Source organism: Taudactylus pleione, unplaced genomic scaffold (genome assembly GCF_031769625.1).
Source record: "Taudactylus pleione unplaced genomic scaffold, aTauple2 ptg000331l, whole genome shotgun sequence".
Classification (NCBI taxonomy): Eukaryota; Metazoa; Chordata; class Amphibia; order Anura; family Myobatrachidae; genus Taudactylus; species Taudactylus pleione.
In genome coordinates, this window is record NW_028284732.1 from 4,577,769 (window position 1) to 4,599,321 (window position 21,553).

Here is a 21,553-nt window from a genome sequence, read left to right on the forward strand (position 1 = left end):
GAAAGAAGTAAATCAATCTACACGACTGGACACAGGTTTGTAGAAAAGGTGCTCAACACCTTACACAATGTCAAAAACATTGGATTGACACTTCTTTGTGTATTGTAGTGCAGGAAGGGTTTCACTTAAAATTTTTCCTTCACATCTATTTTCCTGGTCAGCAAATTTATGATGGTTTGCAACCCTTCCTAGAGCGGCCCTCCCCACTTTATAGACTAAAATAAAATAATATTAGACCAGCCATTATTATATTAAGAACACTATTATATTACAAACACTATTCAGGTCTGAGAGCTACAACTGCAGGTTCTGCTCTGCCAATGTGAGCTGGCTGCAGGCAGTTATGGTTACAGTGACTGACGTTGTTCCCAGATATTGGCTTCCCTGTCATACAGTACACGTGTGATTGTAACATGCTATACAGTTATGGGACATTATCATTTGGGGAAATATAGTTATAGCATACTGCCATATTATAATCAGTGAGTTATGGCAGGCGAGCCAGGAAAGCCAGAACCCAGAAAATTAAAGTACAGCAATATCGTTCAGTGCATTATAGTATATATATATATATATATATATATATATATATATATATATATGCACAGTATATGTGTAGCAATATTTTATATTAAAGTTAATATTAAAATAAATGGCCTCTAGGAGTGAGTTAGGAAAAAATAGAGATGGGAAAACCCTTTAAAGAAGCAATTGGCTGCTTCTAGTTCTCTCTCCTGCAATTTACATGCAACACTGTAGCAATGCTGCAACTAATCTCACATGATGTATTGTACATTTAATGTTAGATAAATCACCTGTATTTGCATAGCAGTTTTTTTTTAAGATAAATTGGTTACAGCAAAGATAAGATTATGCACCTTGTTCAAATAATGTGTAGCTAGTACAGCATGCCTTTAGCCCAGCAACATGTAAAAGTATACAGTATGTTTCTAAAGTATAAAGTTGCAAAGATACCTGAGTGAATGTATGTGTTCTTGTTCATCAGTGCATGGAAATAAGCAGGATGTTAGTGCAGGAAATTGTGTACTCATGTTAGTGTTTACAGTCCAGGCATAGAAAACCTGAAGATCTCCTACTTTTTTGAACTACAAGTCCAAGCATGGTCCGCCAGACTTTGGTTACCTGTGATAAACTGCTGATTAATTTTAAGCACAAACTTATGTGTCATACATCAGTAATCTAGAGCAGGGGTGGGGAACCTTTATTCTGCCGAGGGCCATTTTGATATATATAAAAACTTTTGTGGGCCCAGTGCAGGCCACGCCCCCTCCATGTGACATCACACGGGGGCGGATCACAATCGCTGGTGATTACAGCAATGACTGTAAGGGCAGCGGTGTGACCATCTGAAGCGTCCTAAGGATGCTCCAGGCGGCACTGCTGCATAGATTCTGGCTGCAGATTAACATTCTAGGCACCCTGCTAGCCAGATGAGGCCAGCAGAAAAAAAGCTCAAAGGGCCAGATTAAATTATTACGTGGGCCTTATACGACCCCCAGGGCCTGAGGTTCCCCATCCCTGATCTAGAGCATGGGAGATACAGTACAGAAAAGATTCAGTTAAATTTAAATTCACATTTGCATCTGATTTTAGATACAGTTGTTCCATTCATCGAGATAGGAGTCCTATTTATTCCCTTATGTTTCATCCTATTTAGTTATACCCACTGACAACTATTACTTTCTTGTAACAATTGGTAAAACAAATGATTGTATTTTACCACTAAATTGAGGTGGCTTGAGTATGAGGATTGTTGCAGGGAGCATCTGTTACATTGTGAATACCTGTATGCTATATCATTTGAACATTGATTATCTCAGTATAAAATGTGTTTAAACAATGTCCTTTGTATTCCAACCTTTACTATTAACCTTTACTATTAAGGAAGTGAAATGAACTATTGCTATGTACGCCCACAGCCCTAAAATGTCAGAGATTAAGCAGAGCTAAATGTTTACTATACTTTTTTGCAATGTTTATTATACCTTTTTAGTGTTTACTATATTTCTGTAGTGTTTGCTATAGCTTTGCCAGATATTTTGTAAACTTGAGGTGCAGGCCTTTGCAATGGCAGAGAAACCTGAGTTGCTCTAGTGTTTGTGTGCTCTTTGTGAAGTGCTGCTGGGTTTGTGTTTGTGTGTGTGTGTGTTTTATACATATGTGGTATGTACTGTATGATAGGTGTGTGTTACACATGTATGTATTCCATGATAGGTGTGTGTTACACATGTGATATGTACTGTATGTGTGTGTGCTACACGTGGTATTCACTGTGTGTGTTCCACATGTGGTATGTGTGTGTTACGCATATGGTATCTACTGTATGATAGATGTGTGTGTTACACATGTGGTATGTGCTCCATGATAGGTATGTGTTACACATGTGGTATATACTGTATGTGTGTGTGCTACACGTGGTATGCGCTGTATGTGTGTGTGCTACACATGGTTTGTAGTGTGTGTGTGTAACATATGTGGTGTGTCTGTGTGTTACACATGTGGTATGTACTATGTGTGTGTTACACATGTGGTATGTAGTGTGTGTGTGTTACACATGTGGTATGTGGTGAGTCTATGTGCTACACTAGTGGTAGTGTGTGTGTGTGTGTGTGTGTGTGTGTGTGTGTGTGTGTGTGTGTGTGTGTGTGTGTGTGTGTGTGTGTGTGTGTGTGTGTGTGTGTGATGAACTGTATGCTGTATGATAGGAGTGTCACTTCTTACCGATGCACTGACAGGTACAAAACAGCTGGCCAGAAACTTTGTATGGATTTTCCTGGAGAAGGAGCATCCTGCCATGCCTGTATTCCGTTATCTCGCTGTGGTCTCCTATACACTCCCTGTGTGGTTTGCACTTCTTCTGTCTCACGTCTTTCTCTCCTTCACTTTTGATCTGTCCTGCTCACATGATGATCCTCTCCTCTTCCTTGTCTGCCTACTGTCTGTGCCTCTTCCTTTCTCCTCCTTACACATCAGGTCTCCACCCACCTCCTCTTTCTTAACTTCTTTCACCGCCTCACTCTGACCCTCATTGTCCTTCTTTTCCTGGTTCACACCTTCCCCCTCTCTCACCTCCCATTCTGCTGCTACACTTCCTCCTCTTCCTTTGTCACAGTAATTCTTGCACACCTGTTTCTCCATCTTCTGACCTCTCTTCCTCTTTTACTATGAATTACCCGGGACACATTGACTGGTCCTCACATCTCAGTTTCACATATAGTATACTTAGAGCTACATGACCAAACGAGGCTGAAGTTAGCTTCTTATTCTGCCAGCTTCTTATTCACTTCTTATTCAAGCTCCAGCTTCTTATTCATTTTCCAGCTTCTTATTCTGCCAGCTTCTTATTCATTTCTTATTCACTTCTTATTCATTTTCCAGCTTCTTATTCAGAAAATTTTATATTAAAACATTTAAATAAAGTTAGATCACTAAACTAACACTATGTAAGCAAAGAATTGTGTCCCTTACACAGTTTCAATTGTTATTTTCCTGGCACAACAAGGATTTTGGCATGAATAGGGCATTAAAGCGGGAACAGGCACCACATTTTGTCATTTTGAATAAGAAGCTGTAGTTGTGCAGGGGTTAACTAGCTTCGGTCATCAAATCTTACACTTGAAACCCACAGAGGGTGGTCATATACATATGACCCGCTTGCCATTTGCCTTGACCAACAAGGATTTTGGCATGAATAGGGCAGTAAAGCGGGCACAGGCACCACATTTTTTCACTTTGAATAAGAAGCTGTAGTTGTGCAGGGGTTAACTAACTTCGGTCATCAAGTTTTACACTTGGAACCTACAGAGGGTGGTCAGGTACATATTACCCACTTGCCATTTGCTTTGACCAGCAATGTTTTGGGCATGAATAGGGCAGCAAAGCGGGCACAGGCACCAGATTTTGTAATTTTGAAGAAGCTGTAGTTTTACAAGGGTTAATTAGCCTTGGTCAACAAATTTGACAATTGGAGTCATTTCCCAAATTAGTAAAAGCCCCACACCTCTAAGCATGGTTCGGTATTGGAATACAGGAATAAAAATTGGTGCGGGGTTCACCTTTTATTCCGATAACCAGCACTTGGCTGGTTATAGGGTGTTAGGTGGGCAACGCTATAGCAGGGAGACACACAGCGTGGTGTCCTCCTGCCATCAAATTAGCCAGCCCTAAACTATTCAGCCCAGTTCTGGAATCTCTCGGACAGCTGGTACACTGGCAGTGGCGTAACTAGGGCAGGACTGCCGAGGCATGTGCCTGGGGCGCCACTGGCCACGGTACCGGCCCATCCTTTCCTAGTTGGCCAGTGTAGTGCCGACAGCAGTGAGTGCGGTCATCACTACACATTTGCTCAGGACCGGCACTAGGCTTCCCTGCGCCCAGCGCCGTCCTGTGCTGCAGAGCCGCGCCCCTTCCATCCCCCTGAGTGCTTACCCAATAGCGCCAGGCGAAGGGTGGGAGGCGGGCTCAGGCTAGCCCGTAGAGCTGCCAGTGCATTTACACACACATCGCCGCTGCCCCTGCAGTGATGTGTGTGTTTTAGCAGCCAATGAGAGTCAGACAGACTCTTGCACACTGCAAGAGCCTGGCTGAAGCTCACTCATGAGCTCTGCATTCCGGCTCCTGCAGTGGGTTATGGGAGAGACGTCATGATGCCTCTCCCATAATGCAGAGCATGCCAGTCCGGGAGGACTGCGGTGGTGCGGACGGCAGCGGGAGCAGGAGCTGGAGCGGGGATTCAGGTAAGTGGTATTTTTTTTTTTTTACTTGTGCGTTTGTCTATTGGGGGTACTGCATCGGGGGAGAGGTGACCTCTACTAGGGACTATTACTAACGAGGGGGGGAACTAGTACTGCTGGGGGCACTGCATCAGGGGGGCCTCTACTGGGGACTATTACTTGGGACGACTACTAGGGGGGGCACTGCATCAGGGGGGGCCACTACTGGGGGCACTACTGGGGAGGGGACTACTACTGGGGAACTGTATTGGGGGACCACTATTGGGGGCACTGCATGGGGGGTGGGGACTACTACTGGGGGCACTGAATAAGGAGAACCACTACAGGGGGCACTGTATAAGGGGCACTGCATTAAGGTGCATATGGAATGGAAAGGAATGTTCATGAGATAGGGGTTTGTGTCATGTTGACATGCCCTATTTTTAAGTGGCCATGCCCATTCTTCAGCGCGCCCACATGGGGATGGGGTGCTCCATTTTTAAATTTACCCTGGGCTCCATATACCCTAGTTACGCCACAACCAGTGCTGTGCCCATGTGTTTGATACCAGCGTCTTAGTCCTGCAGTCCGGTGAGATGTATCCCCACCAGGACATATAAGTGTCTGGCGCTGGGACAGTATGTCTAGGATCAGCGGAGGCTGACATGTGGCATTGGCTGCTAGCTACATGCAGCTCATGGACCGCCGCCCATTGAAGAGGGGTGACAATTTGAATATGAGCCCGTAGCGTCTGACATCAGACAGCTCTGGTTGGAAGAGTCAGTTTGGCGGAAATGGGTGAAGAGCTCCAGTGGCCATGGAAGAGTCCAGAAGACACTGTGCTCAAAAGAGAAGAGCTCCAGCGGCTGCAGAAGACGCCAGGAGACACCGGTCTCAATAGAGTAGCTCCGGCAGCGGACCGGAGAGTACTGCAGTGGTTGGGAAGTAAAAGACCAAATGAAGCTCCTCACTGCAGCCTCTCCCACCGGACAGGTATACCTTCTATGAGGACTTACCATCATTAACTCCTCCTTAGACCAACAGGTTGACAATCAGTAGGCACGTGGGGGTCACCAGGCCTTAGGCATGTGGCACAAATAAGTGGACATTAGGCTGGTGCTCCTAAGGCTATAAGTGACCCTGTGCAATAGGCCCAGGTCAAATAAATAAGGGGGGTGCCAACTTCTAATCTTGCCCTGGGCACCAAACACCCTAATTATGCCCCTGGACCTTGGTCACTGCTACCGGGGTGAAGACTGCTTTGGCAGTGGGAGTTTGCCAGCTCAAGGTAAATGCTACAGGAAGCCCTGAGATCGTGGGAGTCAGCCCACCTCAGGTGAAGAACACATAGTGGTCGTGGCTGAACTAGGCTTAGTTCAGTCGAAGACTACTGGACTGGTAAGTCTAATTGCATTGTATTTTCATTCAATTGCATGGTATTTAAATTGTCAGGCATTAGGCCCGTGGCCACTGTGAGCATTAAGCTCTAATCAGCAGGGACGGCCTTTGTTAGGCGGACAATAAGCCTGAGCCAGAGAGGGCACTAGTCCCACAAGGTATAAGGGGCATTAGGCCCTATAGGGTTCATTTGGGTTCCACATCATTAACCCATTGTTATGTGGGCAATAGGCCCTATATAGTGTCATTGATCCCCTAGAAGGTAGGCACTAGGCCTGAGGCAGCCCAAATCCTTGTTGGACAAGGCACATGGCAAGTGGGTTATATGTATGTGACAACCCTCTGTGGGTTTCAAGTGTAAAATTTGTTGACCAAAGCTAGTTAACCCCCTGCACAACTACAGCTTCTTATTCAAAATGACAAAATGTGGTGCCCGTGGCTGCTTTACTGCCCTATTCATGCCAAAATTCTTGTTGATCAAGGCAAATGGCAAGTAGGTCATATGTATCTGACCACACTCTGTGGATTTCAATTTAAAATTTGATGACCGAAGCTAGTTAACCCTTGCACAATTATAGCTTCTTATTCAAAATGATATAATCTGGTGCCTATGCCAGCTTTACTGCCCTGTTCATGCCAAAATCATTGTTGGTCAAGGCAAATAGCAAGTGGGTCATATGCATGTGACCACTTGTGGGTTTCAAGTGTAAAATTTGATGACCGAGACTAGTTAACCCCGGCACAACTACAGCTTCTTTTTCAAAATGACAAAATGTGGTGCTTGTGCCCGCTTTACTGCCCTATTTATGCCAAAATCCTTGTTGATCAAGGCAAATGGCAAGTGGGTCATATGTACCTGACCACACTCTGTGGATTTCAATGTAAAATTTGATGACCGAAGCTAGTTAACCCCTGCTCAACTACAGCTTCTTATTCAAAATGATAAAATGTGGTGCCTGTGCCCGCTTACTGCCCTATTCATGCCAAAATCCTTGTTGGTCACGGCAAATGGCAAGTGGGTCATATGTAAAGAAAAGGCACTAAGCGCATACCACAGCCCTACTATAACAGTTTAGCGCGTCCCCTTCCTAATTTTTACAAGTGGTCATATGTACCTGACCACCCTCTGTTGGTTCCAAGTGTAAAATTGGTTGACTGAGGCTAGTTAACCCTTGCACAACTACAGCTTCTTACTCAAAATGACATAATCTGGTGCCTGTGCCCGCTTTACTGCCCTATTTATGCCAAAATCCTTTTTGGTCAAGGCAAATGGCAAGTGGGTCATATGTATGTGATCACCCTCTGTGGGTTTTAAGTGTAAAATTTGATGACCGAAGCTAGTTAACCCCTGCACAACTACAGCTTATTATTCAAAATGACAAAATGTGGTGCCTGTGCCCGCTTTACTGCCCTATTTATGCTCAAATCCTTATTGTGCCAGGAAAATAACAATTGAAAACTGTGTAAGGGACACAATTCTTTGCTTACATAGTGTTAGTTTAGTGATCTAACTTTATTTAAATGTTTTAATACAACATTTTCTGAATAAGAGCTGTAAAATTAATAAGAAGTGAATTAGAAGCTGGAAAATTAATAAGAAGTGAATTAGAAGCTGGAAAATTAATAAGAAGTGAATTAGAAGCTGGAGCTTGAATGAGAAGTGAATAAGAAGCTGGAGCGTGAATAAGACGCTAGAGCTTGAATGAGAAGTGAATAAGAAGCTGGCCGAATAAGAAGCCAACTTCAGCTTCGTCATGTGCTAAAGACTTTGGATTATTTCAGTTTGCATCAGGTTACTTTTATATAAACCTTGAAGAGAATTATCTTATACTCAACAAACTCCTATGCAATTCACTATGGTCCCCTCTATATTTGAAGGTTTTTTTTATTATTTTCTATTAATATTTCTCACCTGTTTTTACTTTTTGTCCAGATTTTGGTATTATATGCTTAATCATTTATAATACGGGCATGGTCTACATTTTTCTTTACACCTTTTGTTAATTCATGTACTATTTGCAACCTGTTATTTCCTATTATTAACTCTTTGCTTCTACTTTTAATGATGCCATAATCCATGTAAGGGCCTGTCTGCTACTAACAGAATTGTAAAAGCAGCAACAGAAGGAGCAACAGGCACAGACAGAAGTTAAGGCCCCCATACACGGTGCAATTCAAAGTTGGTAAGATGTGTTGTACAATTGCCCATGAAATTCTTTCCTTGAAATTCTTCATACGATGTGGTCAAATGGTGTACGATTGATCGTTAAGATCATAGGATAAGATGCATAGAAGTGTATCACAATGTACTTGTTATGTTCTGGGTTGTTTGTGGACCCGGGGTGGTAGCAGGAGCGATCACAGAAGCAGATTTGAAAATAAAACTAGGATTTTTAATAAGTGCTTGAGTAGACATATAATGTGGCAGTAAATAAAAGTCCAGGAATATATAAATGTGCACAAGAGTTCTGTGGTGGGTGCAAAAGGGTTAATGTCCAAATAGAAACAATTAGAGCTGTCCAGGTGTGCAGGTAGTGAAACTGAAAATAATCAAGCCAGGTTTGCAGGTAGTGAACTGAAGCGCAGGATGTCAGCAGTCTTAGGCACTCAGGTATGGGCAAGGGTGATGGAGGAAGCGGGGTAGTCCAGTGGGAGCTAGGAGCTGACAGGCAGACTGACAGACAGCGAATTCACAGGAACAGGAAAGCACAGAGAACTCCCTCTCAGCTAGGCTGAGATACATGTTGCACTGGCAAAGAAGGAAGGCACTGACCCTTCCTAAATACCCCATGCCGTGCTGTTACTGGCCGGAGGGAACATGTGACTCACCAGGATTGGCCAGCCGCATCACATGGCCAGAAGGCAAGATGGCGGCGCCCATGCCAAACGGAACAGAGACGCCGCCAGGCCTCACCAGCGCAGTGTGACAACAGGGCCGCACAACAACGCGCGCAATCAAAGCCCCCCGCCAGACACCAGCTCCGCCACCAGACAGCCCACGCCACAATGACCTCACAGGTAACACCCGCCTAGCGCCATGCTGAAATACACTGGCCGTGACAGTACTCAAAAGATCGTAGATCTCTCTGCAAAACCATCTGATCTGCGATGCAACTAGAGGACAGCGGGGACGCGCATCGGGGTCGCAGAACACACAAAAAACACCTATTTTCATACGATTGGTCTGTATAACCTGTCGAAACTGTCCATATCTGGTAAAGAATCATACCGTGTATGGGCACCTTTACTGTTCTGTTGTACAATGAAGTTAGATAGAGGATGCATATTAACTTTAGCAAGAAAATCTCAGAGAGGTCTACTTGAAAACTAAAGAACCCCGTCTGTGCGGTGGTCCCAGGGAATAGCAAAATGATTTGGTTTGTCTGTGGAATGCAGATGGCATTGTGGTGTTGGCAGCATGCCTGGCAATTTGTATGACAGAATAACTTTATAATGGAGATGCAGGCGTTATCTGTTTTTATTATGTATGCATAGATAACTGCACAATGCTTCTTTTTCTATTAATGTCAAAACATCTGTGATATTATGTGGCATGGCACGAAGGGAGTACGGCCTCAATGCTTTAACGAATGGTGGGGGCATTTCTGTATATACGGTATATATTAGGGGTGTGCACCGGCCACTTTTCGTGTTTTGTGTTTTGGTTTTGGATCTGGATCTTTCTTCGTGTTTTGGATCTGGATTGGTTTTGCCAAAACCACCCTTCCGTGTTTTGGGTTCTGGGTTTTGTGTTTTGGATCTGTATTTTTTTTAAAAAAAGCATAAAAACAGCTAAAATCACAGAATTTGTAGGTTTTTCTGCTCCTATGCTATTATTAACCTCAATAACCTTAATTTCCACTCATTTCCAGTCTATTCTGAACACCTCACACCTCACAATAGTGTTTTTATGTCCAAAACGTTGCACCGAGGTAGCTGGATGACTATGCTAAGCGACACGAGTGGGCGGCACAAACACGTGACCCATCTAGGCGTGAAACTGCAGTGGCAGACAGGATGGCAGTTTGAAAAACTAGGCCCCAAACTGTACATAATGCAAAGAAAAAAAAGAGGTGCAAGATGGAATTGTCCTTGGGCCCTCCCACCCACCCTTATGTTGTATAAACAGGACATGCACACTTTAACAAACCAATCATTTCAGCGCCAGGGTCTGCCACACAACTGTGGCTGAAATGATTGGTTCGTTTGGGCCCCCACAAAACAAGCTGGCAATTAATGTGTCCCTGCACAAACTGGCTCTATGGAGGCAAGATGTCATCCTCATCCTCCTCATCCACCGATTCCTCACCCTCTTCAGTGTGTACATCCTCATCCTCACAAAGTATTAACTCGTCCCCACTTGAATCCACCACCACAGGTCCCTCTGTACCTTCTGGAGGCTGGTCTCCCTGGAAGAGCTGATAATTCATTTTGATGAACATCATCTTCTCCACATTCTGTGGAAGCAACCTCCTACGCCTTTCGCTGACAAGGTTCCCGGCTGCACTAAACACTCTTTCGGAGTACACACTGGAGGGGGGGCAACTCAGGTAAAATAGAGCCAGTTTGTACAGGGGCCTCCAAATTGCCTCTTTTTCCTGCCAGTACAGGTATGGACTGTCTGCCATGCCTACTTGGATGCTGTCACCGATGTAATCCTCCACCATTCTGTCAATGGTGACAGTATCATATGCAGTGACAGTAGACATGTCAGAAATTGTTGCCAGGTCCTTCAGTCCGGACCAGATGTCCAAACTTGGTCCTGCCTGTCCTGCATCACCGCCAGCGGGTTGCTTAGGATACCTAAGTTTTTTCCTGGCAGCCCCAGTTGCAGGAGAAAATGAAGAAGGAGCTGTTGACGTGTCACGTTCCGCTTCAGCTGACAGTGTGTTCACCAGCAGGTCTTTGCACCTCTGCAGGCTTGTGTCGGCCGGAAAGAGAGACACCACATAGGCTTTAAACCTAGGATCGAGCACGGTGGCCAAAATGTAGTGGTCTGATTTCAACAGATTGACCACCCTGGAATCCTGGCAAAGCGAATGAAGGGCTTCATCCACAAGTCCCACATGCCGAGCGGAATCGCTCCGTCTTAGCTCCTCCTTCACTTTCTCCAGCTGCTTCTGCAAAAGCCTGATGAGGGGAATGACCTGACTCAAGCTGGCAGTGTCTGAACTGACTTCACGTGTGGCAAGTTCGAAGGGCTGGAGAACCTTGCACAACACGGAAATCATTCTCCACTGCGCTTGAGTCAGGTGCATACCCCCTCCTTTGCCTATGTCATAGGTGGATGTATAGGCTTGTATGGCCTTTTGCTGCTCCTCCATCCTCTGAAGCATATAGAGGGTTGAGTTCCACCGTGTCACAACCTCTTGCTTCAGGTGATGGCGGGGCAGGTTCAAGAGTGTTTGCTGGCGCTCCAGTCTTCGGCACGCAGTCGCTGAATGGCGAAAGTGGCCAGAAATTTTTCGGGCCACCCAAAGCGTCTCCTGCACGCCCCTGTCGCTTTTCAGAAAATTCTGCACCACCAAGTTTATTGTGTGAGCAAAACATGGGACGTGCTGGAATTTGCCCAGATGTAATGCCCGCACAATATTGGTGGCGTTGTCAGATATCACAAATCCCCAGGAGAGTCTAAGTGGGGTAAGCCACTGGGCGATGATTTCCCTCAGTTTCTCTAAGAGGTTGTCGGCGGTGTGCCTCTTACTGAAACCGGTGATACACAGCGTAGCCTGCCTTGTAACGAGCTGGCGTTTCTGAGATGCTGCTACTGGTGACGCTGCTGCTGTTGCTGCGTAAGGTGATACATCTACCCAGTGGGCTGTCACAGTCATATAGTCCTTAGTCTGCCCTGTTCCACTTGTCCACATGTCCGTGGTTAAGTGGACATTGTGTACAACGGCATTTTTCAGGACACTGAGGACACTTTTTCTGACGTTTCTGTACAGTCTCGGTATCGCCTGCCTAGTGAAGTGGAATCTAGACGGTATTTGGAACCGGGGACACACTACCTCCATCAATTGTCTAAATCCCACTGCACTAATGGCGGATACCGGACGCACGTCTAACACCAACATAGCAGTCAAGGCCTCAGTTATACGTTTTGCTTCAGGATGACTGCTGTCGTACTTCATCCTCCTCGCTAAGGACTGTTGGAGGGTCAATTGTTTAGTAAAAGTAGTGGTGTTCCTACTTCCTCTCTGGGATGATGAACGACTCCCAGCAGCAGCAACAGCAGCAGCGGCAGCAGTAGGCGTAGCAATGCAGGATCCTCCAGAGGAATCCCGGATAGGAGAGTCAGTCATGCCAGTGACATGGCCTGCAGGACTACTTCCGATCCTGACTAAGGAGGAAATTGACGAGGAGGGAGTTGACGGTGTGGTTTGCAGGCGCTTGGATACAACAGGACAACGGGATTTAGGTGTCCCTGGACTGCTTACGGTCTTAGCCAAAGTTTCTGAACTTGACAGTAACTTTTTATGAACGCGCTGCAGGTGCCGTATAAGGGAGGATGTTCCTAGGTGGTTGACGTCCCTACCCCTACTTATTTCACCTTTACATATGGTACATATGGCAAGACAGTTGTTGTCCGGATTTGGATAGAAATATTGCCAGACCAAAGAGGTGGAATGTTTGGTCTTCTGCCCAGGCATGACCGTGATGGGCTTTTTCATCCCACGGACAACAACTGTCTCCCCCGGAGCCTGATTTAAACAAACCACATCACCATCAGAATCCTCCTCGCCAACTTCCTCCTCAGCGCCAGCTACACCAGTATCCTCATCCTGTTGTACTTCAACAGTGACATCTTCAATTTGCATATCAGCAAGTGGACTGTGGGTGCTCCTTTCAGCACTTGCAGGGGGCATGCAAATGGTGGAAAGAGCCACCTCTTCCCGTCCAGTGCTGGGAAGGTCAGGCATCGCAACCACCACCACACTTGGACTCTCCTTGGGGATTTGTGATATCTTCTTAGAAAGCACAGTTCTTCGCTGTGCTTTTGCCAGCTTAACTCTTTTGATTTTTTTAGTGGGAGGAGGGCTTCCATCGTCATGTGAAGCTGAACCACTAGTCATGAACATACTAGGGATCGACCTTAGCCGTTCCTTGCCACTCCGTGTCGTAAATGGCATATTGGCAAGTTTACGTTTCTCTTCAGCTGATTTAAATGTCTTTTTCAAGGTCATTTTCCTGAACTTTGCCATTTGGGATTGTATGTGCCCTCTACTATGACATTGGGCATCGGCCTTGGCAGACGACGTTGATGGCATGTTATCGTCTATGTCATGACTAGTGGCAGCAGCTTCAGCACTAGGAGGAAGTGGTTCTTGATCTTTCTCTATTTTATTTTTATCGGAGAAAGTTTGGTCCTCCATTTATGTTATATCGATTTGATATATACGTGCGGCTAAACACAGAAAATAATTTTTTTTTTGGTTTGGACTGGAGTGTACTTTGTGGGTTACAGCACCCTTTAACGGTCAAGCCAGCCGGCCCTTTACTTATGACACAGGCGCACTCTTGGCACTACTTTGTTGATGCACGTGCGGCTACTGCGCACACAATTCACAAACACAGAAAATAATTTTTTTTTGGTTTGGCCTGGAGTGTACTTTCGGGGGTTACAGCACCCTTTAACGGTCAAGCCAGCCGGCCCTTTACTTATGACACAGGCGCACGCTTGGCACTACTTTGTTGATGCACGTGCGGCTACTGCGCACACAATTCACAAACACAGAAAATAATTTTTTTTTTGGTTTGGACTGGAGTGTACTTGGGGGTTACAGCACCCTTTAACGGTCAAGCCAGCCGGCCCTTTACTTATGACACAGGCGCACGCTTGGCACTACTTTGTTGATGCACGTGCGACTACTGCGCACACAATTCACAAACACAGAAAATAATATTTTTTTTGGTTTGGACTGGAGTGTACTTTCGGGGGTTACAGCACCCTTAACGGTCAAGCCAGCCGGCCCTTTACTTATGACACAGGCGCACGCTTGGCACTACTTTGTTGATGCACGTGCGGCTACTGCGCACACAATTCACAAACACAGAAAATAATTTTTTTTTTGGTTTGGACTGGAGTGTACTTTCGGGGGTTACAGCACCCTTAACGGTCAAGCCAGCCGGCCCTTTACTTATGACACAGGCGCACTCTTGGCACTACTTTGTTGATGCACGTGCGGCTACTGCGCACACAATTCACAAACACAGAAAATAATTTTTTTTTGGTTAGGACTGGAGTGTACTTTCGGGGGTTACAGCACCCTTTAACGGTCAAGCCAGCCGGCCCTTTACTTATGACACAGGCGCACGCTTGGCACTACTTTGTTGATGCACGTGCGGCTACTGCGCACACAATTCACAAACACAGAAAATAATTTTTTTTTGGGTTTGGACTGGAGTGTACTTTCGGGGGTTACAGCACCCTTAACGGTCAAGCCAGCCGGCCCTTTACTTATGACACAGGCGCACTCTTGGCACTACTTTGTTGATGCACGTGCGGCTACTGCGCACACAATTCACAAACACAGAAAATAATTTTTTTTTGGTTAGGACTGGAGTGTACTTTCGGGGGTTACAGCACCCTTTAACGGTCAAGCCAGCCGGCCCTTTACTTATGACACAGGCGCACGCTTGGCACTACTTTGTTGATGCACGTGCGGCTACTGCGCACACAATTCACAAACACAGAAAATAATTTTTTTTTTGGTTTGGACTGGAGTGTACTTTCGGGGGTTACAGCACCCTTAACGGTCAAGCCAGCCGGCCCTTTACTTATGACACAGGCGCACGCTTGGCACTACTTTGTTGATGCACGTGCGGCTACTGCGCACACAATTCACAAACACAGAAAATAATTTTTTTTTTGGTTTGGACTGGAGTGTACTTGGGGGTTACAGCACCCTTTAACGGTCAAGCCAGCCGGCCCTTTACTTATGACACAGGCGCACGCTTGGCACTACTTTGTTGATGCACGTGCGACTACTGCGCACACAATTCACAAACACAGAAAATAATATTTTTTTTGGTTTGGACTGGAGTGTACTTTCGGGGGTTACAGCACCCTTAACGGTCAAGCCAGCCGGCCCTTTACTTATGACACAGGCGCACGCTTGGCACTACTTTGTTGATGCACGTGCGGCTACTGCGCACACAATTCACAAACACAGAAAATAATTTTTTTTTTGGTTTGGACTGGAGTGTACTTTCGGGGGTTACAGCACCCTTAACGGTCAAGCCAGCCGGCCCTTTACTTATGACACAGGCGCACGCTTGGCACTACTTTGTTGATGCACGTGCGACTACTGCGCACACAATTCACAAACACAGAAAATAATATTTTTTTTGGTTTGGACTGGAGTGTACTTTCGGGGGTTACAGCACCCTTAACGGTCAAGCCAGCCGGCCCTTTACTTATGACACAGGCGCACGCTTGGCACTACTTTGTTGATGCACGTGCGGCTACTGCGCACACAATTCACAAACACAGAAAATAATTTTTTTTTTGGTTTGGACTGGAGTGTACTTTCGGGGGTTACAGCACCCTTAACGGTCAAGCCAGCCGGCCCTTTACTTATGACACAGGCGCACGCTTGGCACTACTTTGTTGATGCACGTGCGGCTACTGCGCACACAATTCACAAACACAGAAAATATATTATTTTTTTAGCACTTGGGGGGAGCACCCCTGATGGACAGAGCACCCCCTGGACAACACTACAGCACTCCTTTAGGACTGGGACACTGCACAGGACTTTGGAGTGGACACAGCCCCTATGGAGAACTGACTGCACAACACAGTCCAGCCAGCCCCTATGGACTTTGAAGTAGTGGACACAGCCCCTATTAACAACAGCAGCACAGCACAACACAGCCAGCCCCTATGGACTTTGAAGTAGTGGACAACAGCAGCACTACACTACACTACACTACACAGCCCTAACTCCCACCCTCCCTCTTCACTGTCCACAGCCGAGTGAGAAAATGGCGCCGACGTGTGTACCTTATATAGGATCCAAAACCCGCGAGACTCGGAAGGCGGGAAGATGACGTTTTGCCTCGATTTCAGATCCGAGTCAGGCGGGAAAAGTCGAGCCTGACTCGGATCGGACTCGGATCGGGGGGGCTCGGGGGGGTTCGGATTTCAGAAATCCGAACCCGCTCACCCCTAGTATATATATATATATTTGTATACACATACATACATATGATATACGCATAAATTTACATACACACACACACACATATATACATGGATACACACATATATACATACACACATACATATGTCACACATACCTTACACACACACAAACATATGTCACATACATTACAAAGAACTTACCTTGCAGCAGATCTGATAGAGACAGGATCTAGTAGGCTGCCACCATGACCTTAAGCCACGCCCCCTCGCATCAATTTTGCCGCTATTCGCGTGTCAATCGGGAGGGGGCAGAGCCAAATGACTCTAATCTAATAAAATTGTGTCATACTGGCTCCGCCATCTCCATATTGACACACGAATCGCGACAAAATTGCAGCGAGGGGGCGGGGCTTAAGAACACATTGCCTGCACTCTAGTCTGTCAGGGGGGGTATCTGGGCACTCAGAAACCCCACCTGCATGCGCTACTGGCTCTGGGGTACTACAACGTACTGGGATGCAGTGCACAGTACAAACAAATACAACTATTTTAATATTTATTTGTTTAACTTTTTTATTTTTTTTTACTTTTTTTATTATTGTAGAGTTTTCTTGCACCCAAATATGGAGTCACATTGTGAACGCATTGGGTGGACCTGCGGAGTCAGTGCTATACCACTGTGATGGAATAGACTACATAAATGCATCCAAATTGAGAGGCAGCTTACCTGGGAGTCACCCCTGAGAACTGGGGTGAGCGTTTGGGCGTAGTGCCCACGGGGCAGGGCCTTCTCAGGGAATCACCACTTAATACACATAGGGCAGTACGCTCGTTCCGAGCGATGTTCGCACATCTGCGCATGCGTACGGTTTTTAGTACGCATGCGCGAACCAGTCAGTGCGGGCGAAAATCGTTGGTACGCAATATAGCGAGGGCCTGCTATTTTGAGTGACAGAATGAGGCGTATGTGGGTGGTAACAGGGGAAGGTGCTTGAAAACGGGGAGTGGAGATCCGAACGCAGGCGTGCTTAAAGGTCAAAACGGGCGTTTTAAGGGAGTGCATATTTAATACAGCAGCGTCATTGACCACGTCACTTGGTTCTTTTTAACTCAGAACTGCTCGCAAAATAGCGGTTGAAAACACCAACCACAAGAATAGCGAGCAGTTCATACGCTGTACGATGTACTCGATTAATCTAATAAATAGCGGACATGACGTATGGTGCGTGCGGCCAGGGGGCGTTTTTATCAAAAAAACGAGCGTATGTTTTGCTCGCTCGTTCAGACTTAGAGGTGGGAACAGACTGCAATTTGCGAACGGATCATTTGAATAGCCACCCCTTGTTTTTGAACGAACGACCACAAATAGCGAACGGCTCTGAATCAGGCCCATAGTTGCTTTTCACATTACCTGTTATGTTTGTATTCTATTCATGTAATATTTCACATATATTTTAACCCCTTTTTTCAACACTTATTAATTAGTCTTACACATCTATAATTTGCACTGTCACTCTTTTTCCATTTTTCATGTGATGCCCTGGGGGGGTCCTGGGCTGGACGTTTTTCAGGGTGCACTGCGCCCTGGGTGTGAACCCCTTAGTGTTAGGGACTGCTAGTGACAGAGAAGCCGTGACGTGGCCTAGCAGCTTCCCATGTATTTGCAAATGCATGCAACCAATATCTCTGAATTTCTATGACCATATAGTCTTCATATATTGTTGCAAGTATTATTCAGTGTGCTGAGGAACAATAGAGGGTTAAACACCCCTCCTTTTTCTACTTAGTATGACCCCTCCCTTTCATGTACCTGATTAGTACTGCTAGATTGATTGAGCAGCTGACATTTTTGTTTGTTGGTTACTCATTTATGCCAACGATCTATTAGCTTACACTTACTGATCACTGTGAGAATTGATTTTTCCTTGCTCTGTGACATTTCATACTGTTTTGTCAATTGTGCAACATTTTTTCACTGTTTCTCACCTTCTTCCAATATATAATTTTGTTTATTTTATTAATAATTTTAATTAGACATGGTGACAAAGAATGGTGTAATATAAATGTTGATTCAAAATATGGTTGTTAAAGAGAATCTTTGTCTACAATCAGTGGCAGAACTACTGGAGTGGATGCTGTGGCTAGAGGTGAGGACGGGTACTCTCAACAATGGTGATAGTTCCACAATTGCATTTTGAACTATTAAAATCGCAGAACAAGTATGGGGGCTTAGGACTGGGGATGAAACCAAGAGAGGATGTATTACATTTTTGGTTATAATAGTGATGATTGTCTGCCAGTGCGACAAGTGATATTGACAGTGATGAATGGGGTAACTTTAAAATTGATTATTGTATTTCTGAAGGTGGTGATCAGTTAGACTTATCTGAGGGCCTGATTCAGCCTGCATCGCAACTGCTAATATGCACGCAACCGGCCGATTGTTGCGTACTGCGCATGCATTGCATATGCATCGCAGTGTGCATTCGTGAACCATCCACTGCGATCTGCAGTGACTATGCAGACCCATCGCAGAGTGATTGGCTGGAAGTGATAAGGGGTGAAGGGTGGTGACGGGGGGGTGGTTGGCGAAACACAGGCGTGCCAGTGCGTTTGAACGCTGTTGCAGTGGTGTGCATAACTTATCCACTGCGATGCCTTACGCAACTTGAGGACTCATAGTGTGCGCTGAAGTTAGCGCACACTATGACCTTGGTCTTGGTCTGACCTTGTGCAAGTGTGCGTGAGGCTGTGATGGTACTCGATTGTACCAATGGTTTTGCAGTCTTGCTAAACATTACAGATGTGTGTAAGGTAAAGTGGGCGTCCTTATGTAGTGCTGTGGCGGCATAACCATCTCAATGGATTAGCATACTATCGCAGTTGAACTGCGTGCGTAATCGTTATTGCAAATGCAATCCTTACTGAATCAGGCCTTGAGTCAAGTAATAGCGATGATGGGATGTAGTTATGAGACCGGCGGCCACATAGCCACCGGTCTCAATCCCGACAGCGGAATCCCAGCAAGGGATTTAATATAGGCATCGAAATACCGACGCCTATGTTAATCCCGAAGCCGGAACGCCGAGGACGCCAGCCCGAATGAAGGTGAGTCCAGGGCGTCCTTAGCGTTAACCGCAGGGGGGGCGAGGGTTAGGATTAGTAGCTCTAACGGGGTTAGCGTTAGGTTTGGGGGGGGTTAGGGTTAGGCACCCCTAGGGGGGAGAGTTAGAGTTCGGCACCACTGGGGGGGAGGTTAGGGTTAGGCATTCCCCTGGGAAGTCTAGGTTTAGGGTGCGGGGAGGGGGGTTAGGTTTAGGCACCCCCTGAGAGGACTTAGGGTTAGGCAACACCCCCAGAGTTTAGGGTTAGGCACCCCTAAGGAAGGGTTAGGGTTAGGTGGGGGAGAGGGGAGGGTTAGGTAACTACCCTCACGCTGTCGGGATTTCATTCTCTCTGCCTGACGCTGTCGGGATTTGAAGCCGCCGCCATATCAATTCCATTCCGTGATGATAGTGTGGTGTTTGATGACTTCTTGTAGTAAGTTAAAAATGGACACCCAGAGCATCACATTTTACCACATTACTCCATTAATGGGTTACTATTTTACATTGTAATTGTGGTTTGCATGTAGCAACAGTGCTGGTTGCTTTAGGGCTCTTGCCACAAATTGTGAAGGTTATTTTTTCAAAATGCCACATTCATATAAAAATAATACATACAGTAAAAATTGACATAGTGATCCCTAGATGCAAAACTATAGCCTTGGCTGCTTACTGCTTAAACAGGATGACAACAAGTGTGGCGTCCCCCAGCACAAGTGGAAACCAGCACCAGGCTGTGCCAGTGTTAGGGCTGGCTGAAAATGGCAGGGCAATCCTTAAATTGGGCATTTACCTGGAAAATCCCGATCCCAGACCCTGCAAAGGAAGGCAAATGCACTAAGAGGGTGATTCAGCAGAGGACGCAGTAGGACCCGTACTGCGCATATGCATACATACATCCACTACTGAATAAGGCCCTTAGGAGCCTATTCATGATGTTAATTATCATACCATTCTAACTCACCGCGGCTGCTGGAGAAATTCATTATTGCTCCAGCGCGGTGATAGTTGATGCGAAATCAGCTGTCCCCATGAGCAGCTTCACTGCTCCTTTTCAGAGCAGTAATCTGTCGGAGCAGTGACGGGACTGTGAATGCGCGACCTACAGGTCATATATGCGCACAAGGAGCCGGACAGGGACGGAAGGATCCAAAAGGATCCCTCTTCACGACCCGGACCTCCTTCCCATAGGGAAGGAGCGTGTTTTGCGAGGCTGGAGCAGTACCATTCGCCATCTGAATGCTCCTGCAGTCAAGCTCCAAAAATATTACAGGCCATTCCGCAAAAGGACGGTAGGTAGGAGATATCTGTGGTATTTCCTGCTTTACCCTCTTGATGAATGACCCGATAACTTAATTTCTACAATTACAGGTGAAAATGTGCATTTTCACCTGCTTTTGTAAAATTAAGTGATGATGAATAGGCCCCTAAGTCCGGATGGCCTCCACTAGGTTCAGCGGAAGGTCATTACTGGCATGCTTGGCTTCAGATTGTCATGATCCTGACTTAGGCCCTGATTAAGCAAGGTTTGCAGTTGCTTATACGCACACAATCAGGCAATTGTTGCGCCTGCGTGAACCGCCCTCTGCGATCGGGACTGCCATCACAGTGACCACGCAGGCCCATCACAAAGTGTTTGACAGGAAGTGCCGTTTGTGGGTGATGACGGGCAGGGGGGGTGGTCAGCCGAACGCAGGCGTGCCGTTGCATGGGCGTGCATAAATTATCCACTGCAATACCAGCCTGAGGCAGGTCTCATAGCGTGCGCTGAAGCAATTCCTGAGTGAGGTCTGACCTACCTTAACTGTGCGTATGGGTCCGATGTTACCGGTTATTTCGTTATGTTACCCAAGTATACGGATGTGAGCAAGGGGAAGTGGGCGTCCTTATGTTAGGCTGTGATCGCAATGAGAATCAGAGCCGGATTTAGGCCCCAAAGGGCCCTAGGCACAGTGCAAGTTTGCCCCCCCCCCACCTTCTCCATCCGCTTCCACTCTACCTTATGGGTATATCTACTGTTTGGGACGGTATTAAAATTTCTGCTGCCACTTATTGCAGAGACATAAAATATTCTATTAATTCAATTTAACATATAAAGCCAGGACAGCTGAGTGATGTTCAGCTCCTTGGCGCTATTGGCTGGCAGCAGTAATAAGCGACTTATGGTGCAT

General features: G+C 46.1%; 1 protein-coding gene across 2 annotated transcripts in view; it reads right to left on the bottom strand.

Moving 5' to 3' along the window:
• The window catches only part of TMEM92 (transmembrane protein 92), a 78,465-nt gene that overhangs the window by 24,749 nt on the left and 32,163 nt on the right, over nt 1-21,553 (bottom strand). Inside the window, exon 1 of one of the 2 annotated variants that reach the window (XM_088443567.1) lies at nt 2,743-2,941. The exons of the other annotated variant lie outside the window; for it this stretch is intronic. Coding sequence (XP_088299693.1) covers nt 2,743-2,817 — 75 coding nt within the window. The 5' untranslated portion in view covers nt 2,818-2,941. Of the gene's footprint in view, nt 1-2,742; nt 2,942-21,553 lie in introns of those variants that run through there. 2 annotated transcript variants of the gene reach the window in all.